This window comes from Ciona intestinalis, unplaced genomic scaffold (assembly GCF_000224145.3).
Source record: "Ciona intestinalis unplaced genomic scaffold, KH HT000112.1, whole genome shotgun sequence".
NCBI classification, from domain to species: Eukaryota; Metazoa; Chordata; class Ascidiacea; order Phlebobranchia; family Cionidae; genus Ciona; species Ciona intestinalis.
The window spans coordinates 1-13,226 of record NW_004190434.1 but is presented as its reverse complement, the minus strand read 5'-3'; the positions used below and the strand labels follow the sequence as shown (position 1 = coordinate 13,226).

At 35.3% G+C, this 13,226-nt stretch overlaps 2 protein-coding genes and 1 long non-coding RNA gene across 6 annotated transcripts in view; 1 reads left to right on the top strand and 2 right to left on the bottom strand.

Annotated features, from left to right (window-relative positions):
• The window catches only part of LOC100182553 (AP-2 complex subunit mu), an 11,285-nt gene extending 4,497 nt beyond the window's left edge, over window positions 1-6,788 (bottom strand). Inside the window, exons 1-10 of one of the 4 annotated variants that reach the window (XM_026838768.1) lie at window positions 6,528-6,788; window positions 5,495-5,621; window positions 5,041-5,179; window positions 4,509-4,591; window positions 4,377-4,403; window positions 3,639-3,774; window positions 1,753-1,891; window positions 1,102-1,224; window positions 602-686; window positions 155-303 (exon numbers count right to left, since the gene is read on the bottom strand). In XM_026838768.1, coding sequence (XP_026694569.1) covers window positions 155-303; window positions 602-686; window positions 1,102-1,224; window positions 1,753-1,891; window positions 3,639-3,774; window positions 4,377-4,403; window positions 4,509-4,591; window positions 5,041-5,179; window positions 5,495-5,621; window positions 6,528-6,601 — 1,082 coding nt within the window. In that variant the 5' untranslated portion in view covers window positions 6,602-6,788. Of the gene's footprint in view, window positions 1-154; window positions 304-601; window positions 687-1,101; window positions 1,228-1,752; window positions 1,892-3,638; window positions 3,775-4,376; window positions 4,404-4,508; window positions 4,592-5,040; window positions 5,180-5,494; window positions 5,622-6,527 lie in introns of all 4 variants that reach the window. The other 3 variants (XM_026838767.1, XM_002125988.5, XM_009863747.3) reach the window with 3 other exon arrangements.
• Window positions 6,789-7,812: 1,024 nt separating this feature from the next.
• Window positions 7,813-8,649, top strand: LOC100184921. Its single transcript, XR_182211.4, has 3 exons — window positions 7,813-7,993; window positions 8,253-8,293; window positions 8,539-8,649. It is a non-coding gene; the product is annotated as an uncharacterized LOC100184921 (long non-coding RNA).
• Window positions 8,650-9,542: 893 nt separating this feature from the next.
• LOC100187307 (methyltransferase-like protein 24) lies at window positions 9,543-12,854 on the bottom strand. Its single transcript, XM_018815871.2, has 6 exons — window positions 12,666-12,854; window positions 12,516-12,604; window positions 11,659-11,866; window positions 11,145-11,258; window positions 10,985-11,076; window positions 9,543-10,601 (listed from the first exon to the last, which is right to left on the bottom strand). Exons 2-6 carry the CDS (start codon window positions 12,519-12,521, stop codon window positions 10,287-10,289), a joined length of 735 nt encoding a protein of 244 aa, XP_018671416.1. The 5' UTR covers window positions 12,522-12,604; window positions 12,666-12,854; the 3' UTR covers window positions 9,543-10,286.
• Between the last annotated feature and the right edge of the window lie 372 nt (window positions 12,855-13,226).

The following is a 13,226-nucleotide window of genomic DNA, read 5'->3' as shown; positions in this document are numbered from 1 at the left end:
CTATACAAACAAGCAGAGCCAAAGTATATTGCATTCACCACATCAATGAGGTTCCCTCTGTTTGACAACTATGAGTGTAACTGCATGCGAAAAAACACCACACCAAATTTTGTGTAATAATTCACAGCCATGCCTAGATATAAATCACACTTACTTCCAAACTATAGCATTCTCACTAGCTTTATACTTGGCTTTCCCCTTCATGCAGAGAACTTGCACCCCACTTGTATTTAGAGGGGTTGGGATTCGGATCTCAATCTTTTGCGCCAACAATGTGGGCTTGAAGTTGGACTTGAGAACAACCTGGGTTAAGAGGTATTACTTGTGTTTATTGAGTTCTATATAAAGTATATAATTTGACAACAGATCAAGGGCACGGGTACAAACACATAATATATACGAACATGGGGTTTAATGCATTATGGTGGTAACCCACTTTTGTGTTACTTTAAATCGCTTCAGGTGAATATTTTGGTATAAACACTTTGTATTAACACATGGTATGCATTGTGTACACACATTGGGAATCCAGCATTATGGTAGGATGGCAATTATTCAGTCACAAACCCACAACACAAGTACAACAGCATCACCATCTTACTTTAACTTCCATTTTTGAACGAGCGATGTCTCGGACTAGGGGAATAACCCTAAATGGTAAACTAATATCCTTGGTTGTCCGGTATCTGGAAAACATAGAAACATAATTAAATACAAGTTAACCTAGTAATGTTGCTTATGGTAAAGATACAATGTTTTCTATATACATAAAAATAAGGATAGGCAAGTAACTGCCCTACAATATAATTCTAAATGGGTTAGTGAGGTCCTTCAATAAGGTATAACATGGTTACATGGGACCTGGAATTTAAGCCAGAGTTGGTCCATTACCCCAACATTGTATATGCACACTCTATTCTATATGGGTGAGGTCCTACAGTGAGGCATGCTATGGGACCTGGGATTTAGACCAGAGTTGGCCCATTACCCCAACATTGTATATGCACATTCTATTCTATATGGATGAGATCTTGTAGCAATACAACGCCAAAGTTACCCCAACACCCAAACCACAACTCACTATGTAACAAACATATTCACCTCATAAGTTCAAACTCCCCATCTGCTGGTATGAAGCTGATACTTCTCTCCGATTCAAACTTGCTCAGTTTCACACATTGATGGAAAGTACAATCATCGATGGCTATTGAAGGTTTCCCCGAGCTACTACAATGTTTATCGTGGTAATGTTCTTTTAAGGTATGATGTAACTTATTTATGCTCTTTCTTATGAAAAAGCTGCAATAATGAAATAACCAAGATTTTTACAAAACTGTGGCTTGGCTTAGATAAAGAAAATATACAAATTGAATTGTCCAAACAGAGCATTTTGTAAATGGTTGTGTAGTTATTAGCCATAGTAATTCTACAATGAAATATAAAGTCTCTATGGTATGACTACTACTAAGCCGTAACACAGATTTTTAATAGTACAGAACATGGGTTTGGCTAGGAAAAAATATACAATATAAATTCTACAATGAAATATTAAGCATTTCTATTCTCTAATAAATATTACAATAAATACCATTAGATTTGATGTAAAAAACACAGATATTCTGGTCAGCTTACAATATGTGACACAACTGTTATTAAATAAGATTTTTAGTTTTAAACCAAACGTTTGAAAATACAATTGTTTCTATATATGGTGGGTTATGTTATGTTGAAATATCATAACAATGCTCTCACTTCTTTGACAAATCATCTGTAGGTTTATTTCCTTTATCCAAGACAAGTTTATCGTTCATACCAAACTTGCATTCCGGCATTCCACTGAGGAAGCTTTTCATAACCACGCGTCCGGCTACGTGGGCGCTTAGTACTTGACCTGCAGATAAGAAGGGTTGGAATAAGCAGGTTCATACAGAACAAGTCACTAAGTTAGCAATTGTATGTAGCATGCATATTACTTATAGGTTACAAGCCAGAACAAATATTGGGGTGGTTTTGATCAAAAAAAATTCAAAAATAATTTTTTTTTTTTTTTTAATTAACCTTTTTCTTTTAGTTTCAAAGGGGGGGGGGGGTCGCGACACCTTGTACTCCCCCCTTTGAAAACGCCACTGGTTACAAGAGTACTTATATATTGGACCCTTACAAATTGGGTGTTGGCATAATGTGTGAAAATTTAGTTTAATTCCCAGGTTTCATTTTACATGCTTTTCTAAAAGTGGAGTATATTGTTGTTTTGTTTTGAACCTTTTATGTTAATATGCTTTGGTTCCAGAGGTTCCATTCCAGAGGTTCCATGACATGCTTTACTAACAGATAATGAGATAAAGAATGCTATTTGTTGGTGTATTGTTTAAAAACAAATAATATATTAACTATTGAAATGAGTACAATGTTAAAACAGGGACCTCATTTACTTCTTTAGCACACCAGATTTTACCCTGTTGTTAGGCGTTTATACAAACAAGCAGAGCCAAAGTATATTGCATTCACCACATTAATCAATGAGGTTCCCTATGTTTGACAACTATGAGTGTAACTGTATTTTAACAATGTCACCCCAGATTTTACCCTGCTGTTAGGTGTCTATACAAACAAGCAGAGCCAAAGTATATTGCATTCACCACATTAATCAATGAGGTTCCCTATGTTTGACAACTATGAGTGTAACTGTATTTTAACAATGTCACCCCAGATTTTACCCTGCTGTTAGGTGTCTATACAAACAAGCAGAGCCAAAGTATATTGCATTCACCACATTAATCAATGAGGTTCCCTATGTTTGACAACTATGAGTGTAACTGTATTTTAACAATGTCACCCCAGATTTTACCCTGCTGTTAGGTGTCTATACAAACAAGCAGAGCCAAAGTATATTGCATTCACGACATTAATCATCAATGAAGTTCCCTATGTGAAGTTTAACTGTATTTGTGTGGCTTTATTATTGTAGCGAAAACATGATTGCTTATTATACAAAATTCAAACTGAAACATTCACATTAAAACAAATCCCACAAGCCTCTATTTCCTGCCAAGCTACTGTCATCAATCAAACGCAGGATAAACTAAAACACACACAAATCGTGTGTTGTAGTTTTGTCATTTTACTTGTGTTGGTTTATCCACACAATGGTACCAGGCACTACCAGCTTGTTACTACTGTGGACTGGAATACTAATTATTAAAGAGCATTTGGAGCAATTGATTTCCTGTGTCCTAATTTAAAATAGCTTCACTAAAGAGATCAATACATGTGTAGTTTGTTGTATCAATGTATGTTAATCATACCATCTGCTGTACCTACCAAGTTAGTTCAGGTTTAACACTAGGAAAAAGAAGTCAAGTACTTTTAAGTTGATAATATATATCAATGTTTGATACAATAAAGATGTGGCATCAATGCAATTACAAATTATTATCAATTGTTGATAAATATCTTTTGGGTGCTATTAACACTTTTAAAAATTATTACAAACTCAAAAGTCAAAACTAGAAATATTAAGATTCTGTGTATGCCTACTACTTTAAAATATTAATAAATTAAGCTTTTAAAAAAATTGGTCATACTTTAGAAAATTATTTTAACCGAAGTAATTCCTTATTATTAAAGGGAGTCGTTACCTTGTGGTGACATGAGTAGGTTGACACTCTCCAAAACATCAAGGAAAAGTTCATTTCTCCGATATTTGATGCCCTCCCTTCGCCACCCAATTTGCCCCGTAACTTGGGACGTGATTTGAGTCGTTTCTTCCTTTGTCTGGAGCAAATATGGAGGTTTAGTTGATTTTAAATGAGTAAAGATGATGAAAGGAAATAGCTTTTACGATTAACATATAAGAACTTGGGCGTAATTCTATTTGATTAAGAGACTGGCGATGCCATTTAGGCAAAATATATATCATTTATAATACAATTGGTTGGATTTGATTTTGTCTGTTACGTTTTTATAGCACAAGATCTTTGGGGGTATACTGAGTTTTACTTTATTTAAAAGCCAATAGCAGCTGCCGTTTGCACGAGCTTTTGAGGTAGAAAACATATTGATATCTGGATTTATAAACACATAGCAAAAGTAAGATTTGAGCAAATGAGACATAAGATGTTGGCTGGCTGCTAAAGACTAACAAGTAACCAGCAATCACCATATGCACAAAACCAATGAAGTGTTATGGCACACAGTGCGTTGTGATGATGTAATTCACAAGTATTCAAATACAACATATTATGATAGTAAATGTTTGATAAACCATGCATGCTTATGAGGTGTATGGTGTTTACAATGAATTGAATATGATGAAACAATGGGTGTTGTACTTTATGTTTGACATCACAAATAACAAACAAAGATAATTCTGATACCTTTGGTCCGTTAAGAATTGTTTCAATCTTAGTAGAAGCATGAATTAAATTAAAATCAGCAACTTAAAGAAATTAAAAGTAGCATGGGTGTGGTTAGTAGAGCTATAAACGTTGTGAAAATTATGTTCTTACCTGGGTTTTGATTCCTTGCTGCGTGATGAAGGTCTTAAGGATCCCTGTGTCCGTTTTCTGTGGGTAACCAAAGTCTAAAACCTCTGTGGGATAAATACAAGTTAAGTTAGATAAACATTTATGCAGGAATAATTAATACATATAATAACATGTACTTGACCACATGGGCCCAACTTTAAAAACCCTCGGATATATTATACTGTTTTTTGTCGCACCTGATTTGGTTATACATGTCATAATCTGTCCTATAAAATTAATTCACTAAATCTGTATCAAAATAAGTAGGATTTCTAACATTGCATGGAAATGTGCTTGTTTTCCATGTTGAGTTTTAACAACTGCATACAAGAGATTTTGTATTTTGAGTAAAGAATCGCTGCAGGTGAAGTGATGTCAGTGGGGATTTATTTAACAGACTCATGGAAATATTTCAATAGACTGGGTTACATCAGTGGGGATTTATTTAACAGACTCATGGAAATATTTCAATAGACTGGGTTACATTATAGCAACCAGCACATATAAAACTCACCGTCTAATAGTTCATAGATCAAAACAAAGTTGTTCTTAATATTTTCCTCGTTAATCTTCCCAAAGTAACTTTGCATAACTTCAATCATTTTCATGAGAAATTCAAACACCATTACAGCGTTAACGTTTTGTTTCGTAACCTGGAAATTGATAAAGTTTAGTGGCAATGTACAACTCTCAAAGCTTTGCAATGCTCTATACTGAAAGGTAGCATATTCTTGGGCAGGATACTTAAAAAACATTCCTCCAACCGAGTGGTCACTATGACTCACTAATAGGCTGTTGAAGTACTCTGGGTGTTGGGGTAATTTTTATTTATATCCCAAGTCCCTTGGTATAGGACCTCTTCGACATACAATATACAGATTTAATGTCTAGGAGAACAGTTAAGACCACAATTCTATTCAATATGTGTGGACTTGGGCCAGGCACATTATTATCATCATAATACTCACAGCGCATAGCCAGATGTTTCCACGCTTAGTATGAAAGAAACTTGTCCTTGCAATATTTGTCACCGGAGACCTCACATGTTGCCGAGCATGAATTACATTTACACGGAAAGCATCGCAAGCATTTCGTCTACAAAGATGTTTCAATAAACAACATTAAATATGTAATATGTCCACACAAAATAAAGTTTTAGTTTATTTATTATTTTAAACTAAAAAGACAGAAAATCTATGGGTAATACTGCTGCTGGTGACCAGTGAAAAATTTGGTCTTAAAATGTTTCTTACTCGCTGTATAATTTTTTTTCGAAAAAACTCGGGCGTTCGTGTCAAAAATTAACTTTAAAAATGCCAAAAACATGCTTCGTCACCGTAATTCACCTGACCTGCGTAAGGTTAACGAATTATGACGTCACCGTCACAATAGCGATATGTTACGTCACAGTGGTGACATATTACGTACGTTACAGCACGTTCTAATCTTGTTTTTCGCACTGTTTTATGCTAGGGAGAAGCCCTAGCCCTAACCCTTAACATAACACTAACCCCTACCTTTAAGTTTAACCCCTAAATCTAAAAAAACTGAACAAATTACGTAATCTTTACGCATTCTATGACGATACGCATTCTATGAGGTAATAATCTAACCTTTGACGGCTCGTGTGGAAAATATGCGAACATAGCACGATTTCGCTCATTTTCAAAGTTAACTTTCGATACGAACACCCAAGTTTTTTTTTAAATTATACAGCGAGTATCAGGGAGACGTAAGGAACATTTTGAGAACAAAATTTTCACTGGTCACCAGCAGCAGTGTTACCAAATCTATGCGTATTTAAAAATGTCACAATTTTGCCAATTTAAAAAATATAACCGAGGCAAATATAAATCAATGTTGCTCTTTATAGATCTAAATAACTTTTACACGAATCCGTGCACAAAAACTTTTAAAACACAGATGTTTAAAGTCCAGGAAGAATTAAAAAAACAGTTAAACACATAAATTATACATTAAAACAAAGTAGAAATATCTTACCCAATATCATCCCTATATATCCTTGATATTAACACCTCTCCTTTATGGTTGTAAAGAAACAATCCCCCGATCATAATGCAAACATTTGGGGCAAAAAATGCGATTCAAAAATGATCCGTAACTGGACAAGTAACTTGCCTTTTCAGTGGCCCAAGTGGCCGTAAACAAACCAAAAATTGGGGCTAATTAACCGATATAAATATGGTCTAGTAATATAGAAAAACAATCTTAAAATAAATAGTTTTATAAAGCAAAAAAATATTTTGGTCAAACGCAATCGTCATCCTAGTTCCAAAAACAAAGTGTATTTGTGTCAAAGTAGACAAGACATACATTTGTTATGCGATTTTAATATTTTTTGCTCATGTCCAATTTCAGGTTTGTTGTAAATTTACATGTATATCTAAAAGCAAGGAGATTAAAACTTTTTAGCCAAACAGATTGGTTTTAATCTCTTTGGCTAAAAGTAAATATTTAAAAATAACCTTAGATCTAAAATGGCGCTGCCTAAAGTAAACAATAAAACGGTGGTGCCTTAATAAAAATGTTATAGAATATTGAAAACATATGGGGACGATAAAGAAACGATAGACGTTGTAACACCAAAAAATAAATAAATAAATGGCGCTATAGGATGGTGGATTTTTCGGACCTTAACTTCTTAATCAAATATCATATGTTCCATTATATTCGATTCGATCTGGGTGAGGTTCCCCAGCGTGACGACAAGCCATGGTTTCTCAGATTCAGGCCAGAGTTGGCCCATTACCCCAATAGCCTATGTTGGTTTAAACATTAAAGTGTCACCACCAGCGACCGTAACTCAAACACCAGTGAATGCTAAAAACCTCTATAAAAACATAATATTTTATGTAAAATGTTGCGGACTTTGCTCGCAATGTGACAAAGGAAATAATCAATATGTCATTCTACATGTTGGTTGCTTGAACGCTAACCGTCATCCACACGCAAAGTTCGCATCAGGCCATGAATTTGGAACTCAAAAGTCTGGCTATGTATAAACAATCGTGTGAACGGAACATTTATATTATCTGTACAACGTTCTTACAATATATAAACAATCGTGTGAACGGAACTCCTATATTATCTGTACAACGTTCTTACAATATATAAACAATCGTGTGAACGGAACATTTATATTATCTGTACAACGTCAATATATAAACAATCGTGTGAACGGAACATTTATATTATCTGTACAACGTTCTTACAATATATAAACAATCGTGTGAACGGAACATTTATATTATCTGTACAACGTTTTTCAGTATCTTCCCTTTGAAAGCTATAAAACACATAAGCGACATAAGAACTCGAACTTATTTTATTTACGAGCAGAAAATGAACAAAGCTTTACTTATCGTGTTGGTGTTTGGTCTTCTGTTGTGTGCGCACACTGCAGAGGGGTGGCGGCGACGAGGAGGAGGAAAAGCCGCACCTGATCCGTAAGTATTCAATACTACGTCGACCATATGTATAGTAGAGTGGGGGGAGATGGGACACCTTTAGCTCATAATATAAAATATCTTGATCGTGTTTTAACAATTAACAACGGTCTACTGGAGTCGTGAGGATACGGTTTTATAATTCTTTGAATGGTGTTTGTTTACTACCAAATTGGACGAGAAAATAGAATGAAGAGGTGTCCCATCTTCCCCCACCCTACTATACATATATATATGTACAAACATTTATATTTTACAGAGCAACTGGTGCTGGTGGCAAAGCAGACGCGATACGAGAAGGTTAGTAAACTCATGATTGACAGTTTTTATGAGCGACGTCCCGCTTGTCACCAGTGACTTGTGAAAATTTACCGCCTTGCGGTCAAAATAATCACCCACAAAGTTACACACGTGGTAACTAAGCGGGTACGAGGTGTATAAATCATAACACCTGTGTTATAACGACGGCCGTTGTTCCGCCATACAAGGATAAAAAAACAACTTCAAATCATAATCATATTATAAACACACTTATTTTTTACCAGCTGTAGAAAGGATGAATGAATATATGGAGGAAGTCCCGATTTAAATATCATCGTCCATACGTTGTGTTGGAAGCTAAACTACGAAAATAATAAACGACTTCCAACCTTGAATAACAGATTGTGCTGTTCGTTTTGCTGCGAATTAGAAAATATAGAATTATAGAATATGGTTAATCTTGCGAGTTGTAAGTCTTGTGTTAAATAAAGGCGAACGCTTTTGTTAGAACCGACAGTTCAGAATCCCATATCGTACTGTGGGGTAAGATAGGACATTTTTATTTTCGTTCGTCCCATTTGGTACAAAACAATAAATATTTATAGAATTATTTAACGTAGCCTGTGGCCCTAAAAGACATTTGATAATTGTTAAAAACACGATCAGGAAATATGAGTGCTTTATTGATAGAGTAGGGTGGGGGGGAGATGGGACACCTTTCACTTAATATCTAAATATCCTGATCGTGTTTTAAACAATTAACAACGGTCTATGGGAGTCGCGAGGATACGGTTTTATAATTATTTGAATGTTCTTTGTTTACTACCAAACGAGACTAGAAAATAGAAAAGGTGTACCATATTTCCCCACCCTACTACATATATATCAAAACCTGCATATAAAACACGTTAAAATTCAAGATCAGTTTTTTAACAGATGTAACTGTGCAGTAGGCTACATATTGTCTGTGTGGTTCACTGGTTAATGTGTTTTACCTTTTAACAAGAAGATACAGTGTTCAAGTCTCGCTGGTGCTACCATTGTAGGTGTATGTCTTTGAGCAAAAGAATCAATTATAAATTGCTTGAACCCAGTGATCCCTAATTCGTTGACTAAACAGTTATTTAGAATAAAGTCGAAGTTGCATGTATAGTAACTGTGAACGGCACAATGCTATGGCATAAACAAATATATAAGAATCTTGTTTAATACGAACGTGTAACAAATATAAACAAATATTAAATATTTAACTGCCTATGCAAAAGTATTATTAATAACCTAAAAGTAATATAAAGTATATATGTTGTAATTTTTACATCTGCTGAATTTTTGGTAATAAATATCACAATAAAGAAAAGGTGTTTACGCTTATAATGCATCATATAAATTGTCATTCATAAAAAAAGTTAAAAAACACTACAGATTGTGTCAAGGTTTTAAAACAAAGTTTTGGGATCGCAATTCTGTAACCAAATGATATTCAACCAATAAAATATAAACTTAATGAGGATAGTAACTTGATTGTAAGAAATGATTTTTGAAATGAAAATGTGTAAAATAACAAGTGGAATTAAAACCATTGAAGATATCAAGAACGAAGGCATGTTGGGTGCAAAGTTTTATCAAAATAAACATTTGAAGTTTAAAGTACTTAAAGCTGGATGAAAAAAAACAACAAAAAAACTTGGCATAGTGTAGCATGCTATAGACTGTTACATGGGAAAGTTAAGTACATTAGCCAGTATCCAAGATAGGCTTATCTTTGTTTCAATAATTAATATTTATATCTGGCTAGGCCAAGGGTATGTACACATTTGTTGTGAAAAGGTCCACACAGTTTTATGCAACTTTAACTCAACTTTACAATATGAGCAGTTTTAGCATGCCCTGTGTCAAATAAAGTATTTATATATATAAGTTTTAAAATATATAGAGATTAGTTTTTAAAAGTTTGGTATGTCGCAAACAAACTTATAGGATCTATGTTGTATTATCAATATTAAAATGTTTTAAATTTAATTTAAATTCCAGGTTAAACTACAATACAAGGGCCTTTTAGACCAAAGTTAACAAAAGCAGTTTCCCATAAAATTCCAATCTTTTTTTCCATAATTTGTCCCTTATTGTATAACTGACTTGCTTGTGGATTATTATTTAGCATATATCTTATATTGTCTGTTGTATTATAAAGTCTCCATCCTTGGTCATTAAGTTGATGAAGTTGGTCGTAAATGAGACGCAGCCTCTCAAGTTGCGGGTCTTCTTTTAAAGGTCCCATCAAATGAATTTCTTGGGCATATTGACGAACGCATTGATGAAGCCCAGTGTTGAGCAATTCTTGCATTAACTGTTAAAAATTGTTGAGTTTATCAAGTAGCTTCCATATACATACATAATGTTTGCCTTTGTATTTTAACATACACCCTTTTAATAACAATAGTAAAAAAATAAGGTAGGAATAAATGAAATGTCACTTATTTATCTTTTGTTAATACAGTCATTATAACACAGGTGTTCTATTTCTTACCCTTCGTGCCAACTTACAAGTTAACCATGTATGTAACTTTGGGGTGATAGTTTTCTGTATGACTGATTGAGACAACCCATAAGTGACCACTGGGTTGGAGCAATATTAAGCGACTTGCCCAAGAACAGCCAAACCATATTAAATATATTGACACCCATTATATTTTCAGTCAATAACCTCCACACAAAGCAAGCCATTCTCACCGTATCTTCAAATCCTCCTTGTGGAGCGTCTGTATCAACTTTCAAATAATCAAGATACCTCCCGTTATGTCCAAGCTCTTTCAGGAGCGTTTCTATGGTAATCAATACGTCACCAGTGTTTCCAGGTATAAAACTACAAACAGTGTTGCCAGAAACTTACTTAAAGTTCTCATTTTCCAACCGTTGCTGTCAGCTTCAAGATCTTGGTCTGAAATCCCGATTTTGTGGAAGGTGACACCACTCTCGCGAACCATGCCGTCTTGATATGTCATTGCTGGTTTTTAAAACAGGTTAATTGGGACCTAACTGTTAATTGTGTATCGGCTCAGCTTTTTAACAAAGAACTTATATATGGGTGAAATCCTACAGAAAGGAACTCCATGGGGCCTGGAACTTGTACCAGAGTTGCCCAATTACCCCCAAAGGCCAAGGGTTTAGGCAATAGTCCATATCTAGTCTTAATCCCATGGAGCACGAGTGACGTGCTAACAAAAGGAACTAACTCATATAGAATGTGCATATACAAGGTTTGGGTAATGAACCAACTTTGGATTAAATCTCAGGTTCAATGATGCCTTACTGCAGGACATCGTCCTCACCCATATTGAATAGAATATGCATATACAAGGAACATATAGTTAAGATAGTAATGTATATAACACAGATTGACTTACATGGATCAAATGAATGAACTTCACAGCCAAGTTTGGCCATCTCATCATCGAATGAGAAATCATATCCCACACCAAAGGAATACATGAGGCATTTGTAATCGGGATTGTTGGCTTTCTCCCAGAACTGAGGTTCAATGCAAAGATCGTAAGCTCCGTCCATAAACATTTCTGGTTTCCCACCCAGGTATTTACTCTTTGTGCATTTGTACTGGAATAAAATATTTAAATATAAACAATGCGAACATATCAATATTCAGAGGCTAATCTCAGGTAATGGGAGAACTCTTGACTTAAATCCCAGGTTCCATGGCATGTCCCGATGTAGGACCTCACCCATATAGAATAGAATGTTCATATACAATGTTGGGGTAATGGGCCAGCTCTGGTCAAAATCTCAGGTCCCATGGCATGCCTCACTGTAGGACCTCACCCATATAGAATGGAATGTTCATATACAATGTTGGGGTAATGGGCCAGCTCTGGTCAAAATCTCAGTTCCCATGGCATGCCTCACTGTAGGACCTCACCCATATAGAATAGAATGTGTATATACAATGTTGGGGTAATGGGCCAGCTCTGGTCAAAATCTCAGGTCCCATGGCATGCCTCGCTGTAGGACCTCACCCATATAGAATGGAATGTTCATATACAACGTTGGGGTAATGGGCCAACTCAGGACTAAATTTCGAGATCCGCTTGCATGACTTGCTGTAGGACCCCAATTAATATTAAACTGGGGCCAATGACTAGAGGATACGTGGTTAGGGAATGAAAGTTAACGCTTTGCATTGAAGAAATATTGGCTTTAAAGTTACACTCATTCATTCAGATAGGGAGTTGGTTAACAATATACAAACCTGCATGTGATAAACGTAGTTCCATATTCGTTCCAATTCCTCGTTTGCTGGAGATTTCCTGAACGGGCCGAGTGCTTTGTTTGCCTCAGCTAAAAGTAAAGATACGTTACCCACGTTTAGTAATGACGTTTATGAGTACAGTAAATACACCATGTATGTCTTGTGTATAAGAATACACCCATGTTATAACTCGACAGTGAGCATAAGCTGTTTGAATACACAATGTGTGGGTAATACTGCCGCTGGTGACCAGTGAAAATTTTGGACTCAAAATGTACCTTACGTCTCCCTGATACTCGCTGTATAATTTTTTAAAAAAAAACTCGGGCGTTCGTATCGAAAATTAACTTAGAAAATGCGCGAAATGGTGCTGCGTCACCGTATTTTCCACACGAGCAGTCAAAGGTTAGATTATGACGTCATAGAATGCGTATTACCACCTTTGATTTCTACGTTACAGATTACGTAATTTGTTAGGTTTTTTGGATTTAGAGGTTACGGGTTAAAGTATGGGTTCGGGTTGGGTTAAGGGTTAGGACTTGGGGTTTTCCCTAACATAAAACAGTGCGAAAAACACGATTATAACATGCTGTAACGTACGTAATATGTCACTACTGTGACGTAATATATCGCTATTGTGACGTAATAAATCGTTAACCTTAACGCAAGTCAGGCGAATTACGGTGACGCAGCACGTTTTCGCGCATTTTC

Bases quoted from the DNA above. Each gene is read 5' to 3' on its own strand.
- LOC100187307 (XM_018815871.2), bottom strand. The intron at 11,259-11,658 runs GTAAGTCAATCT...TTTAAAAACCAG, and splicing joins AGTTCATTCATTTGATCCAT to CAATGACATATCAAGACGGC. The intron at 10,602-10,984 runs GTGAGAATGGCT...AATTTTTAACAG, and splicing joins AAGGAGGATTTGAAGATACG to TTAATGCAAGAATTGCTCAA.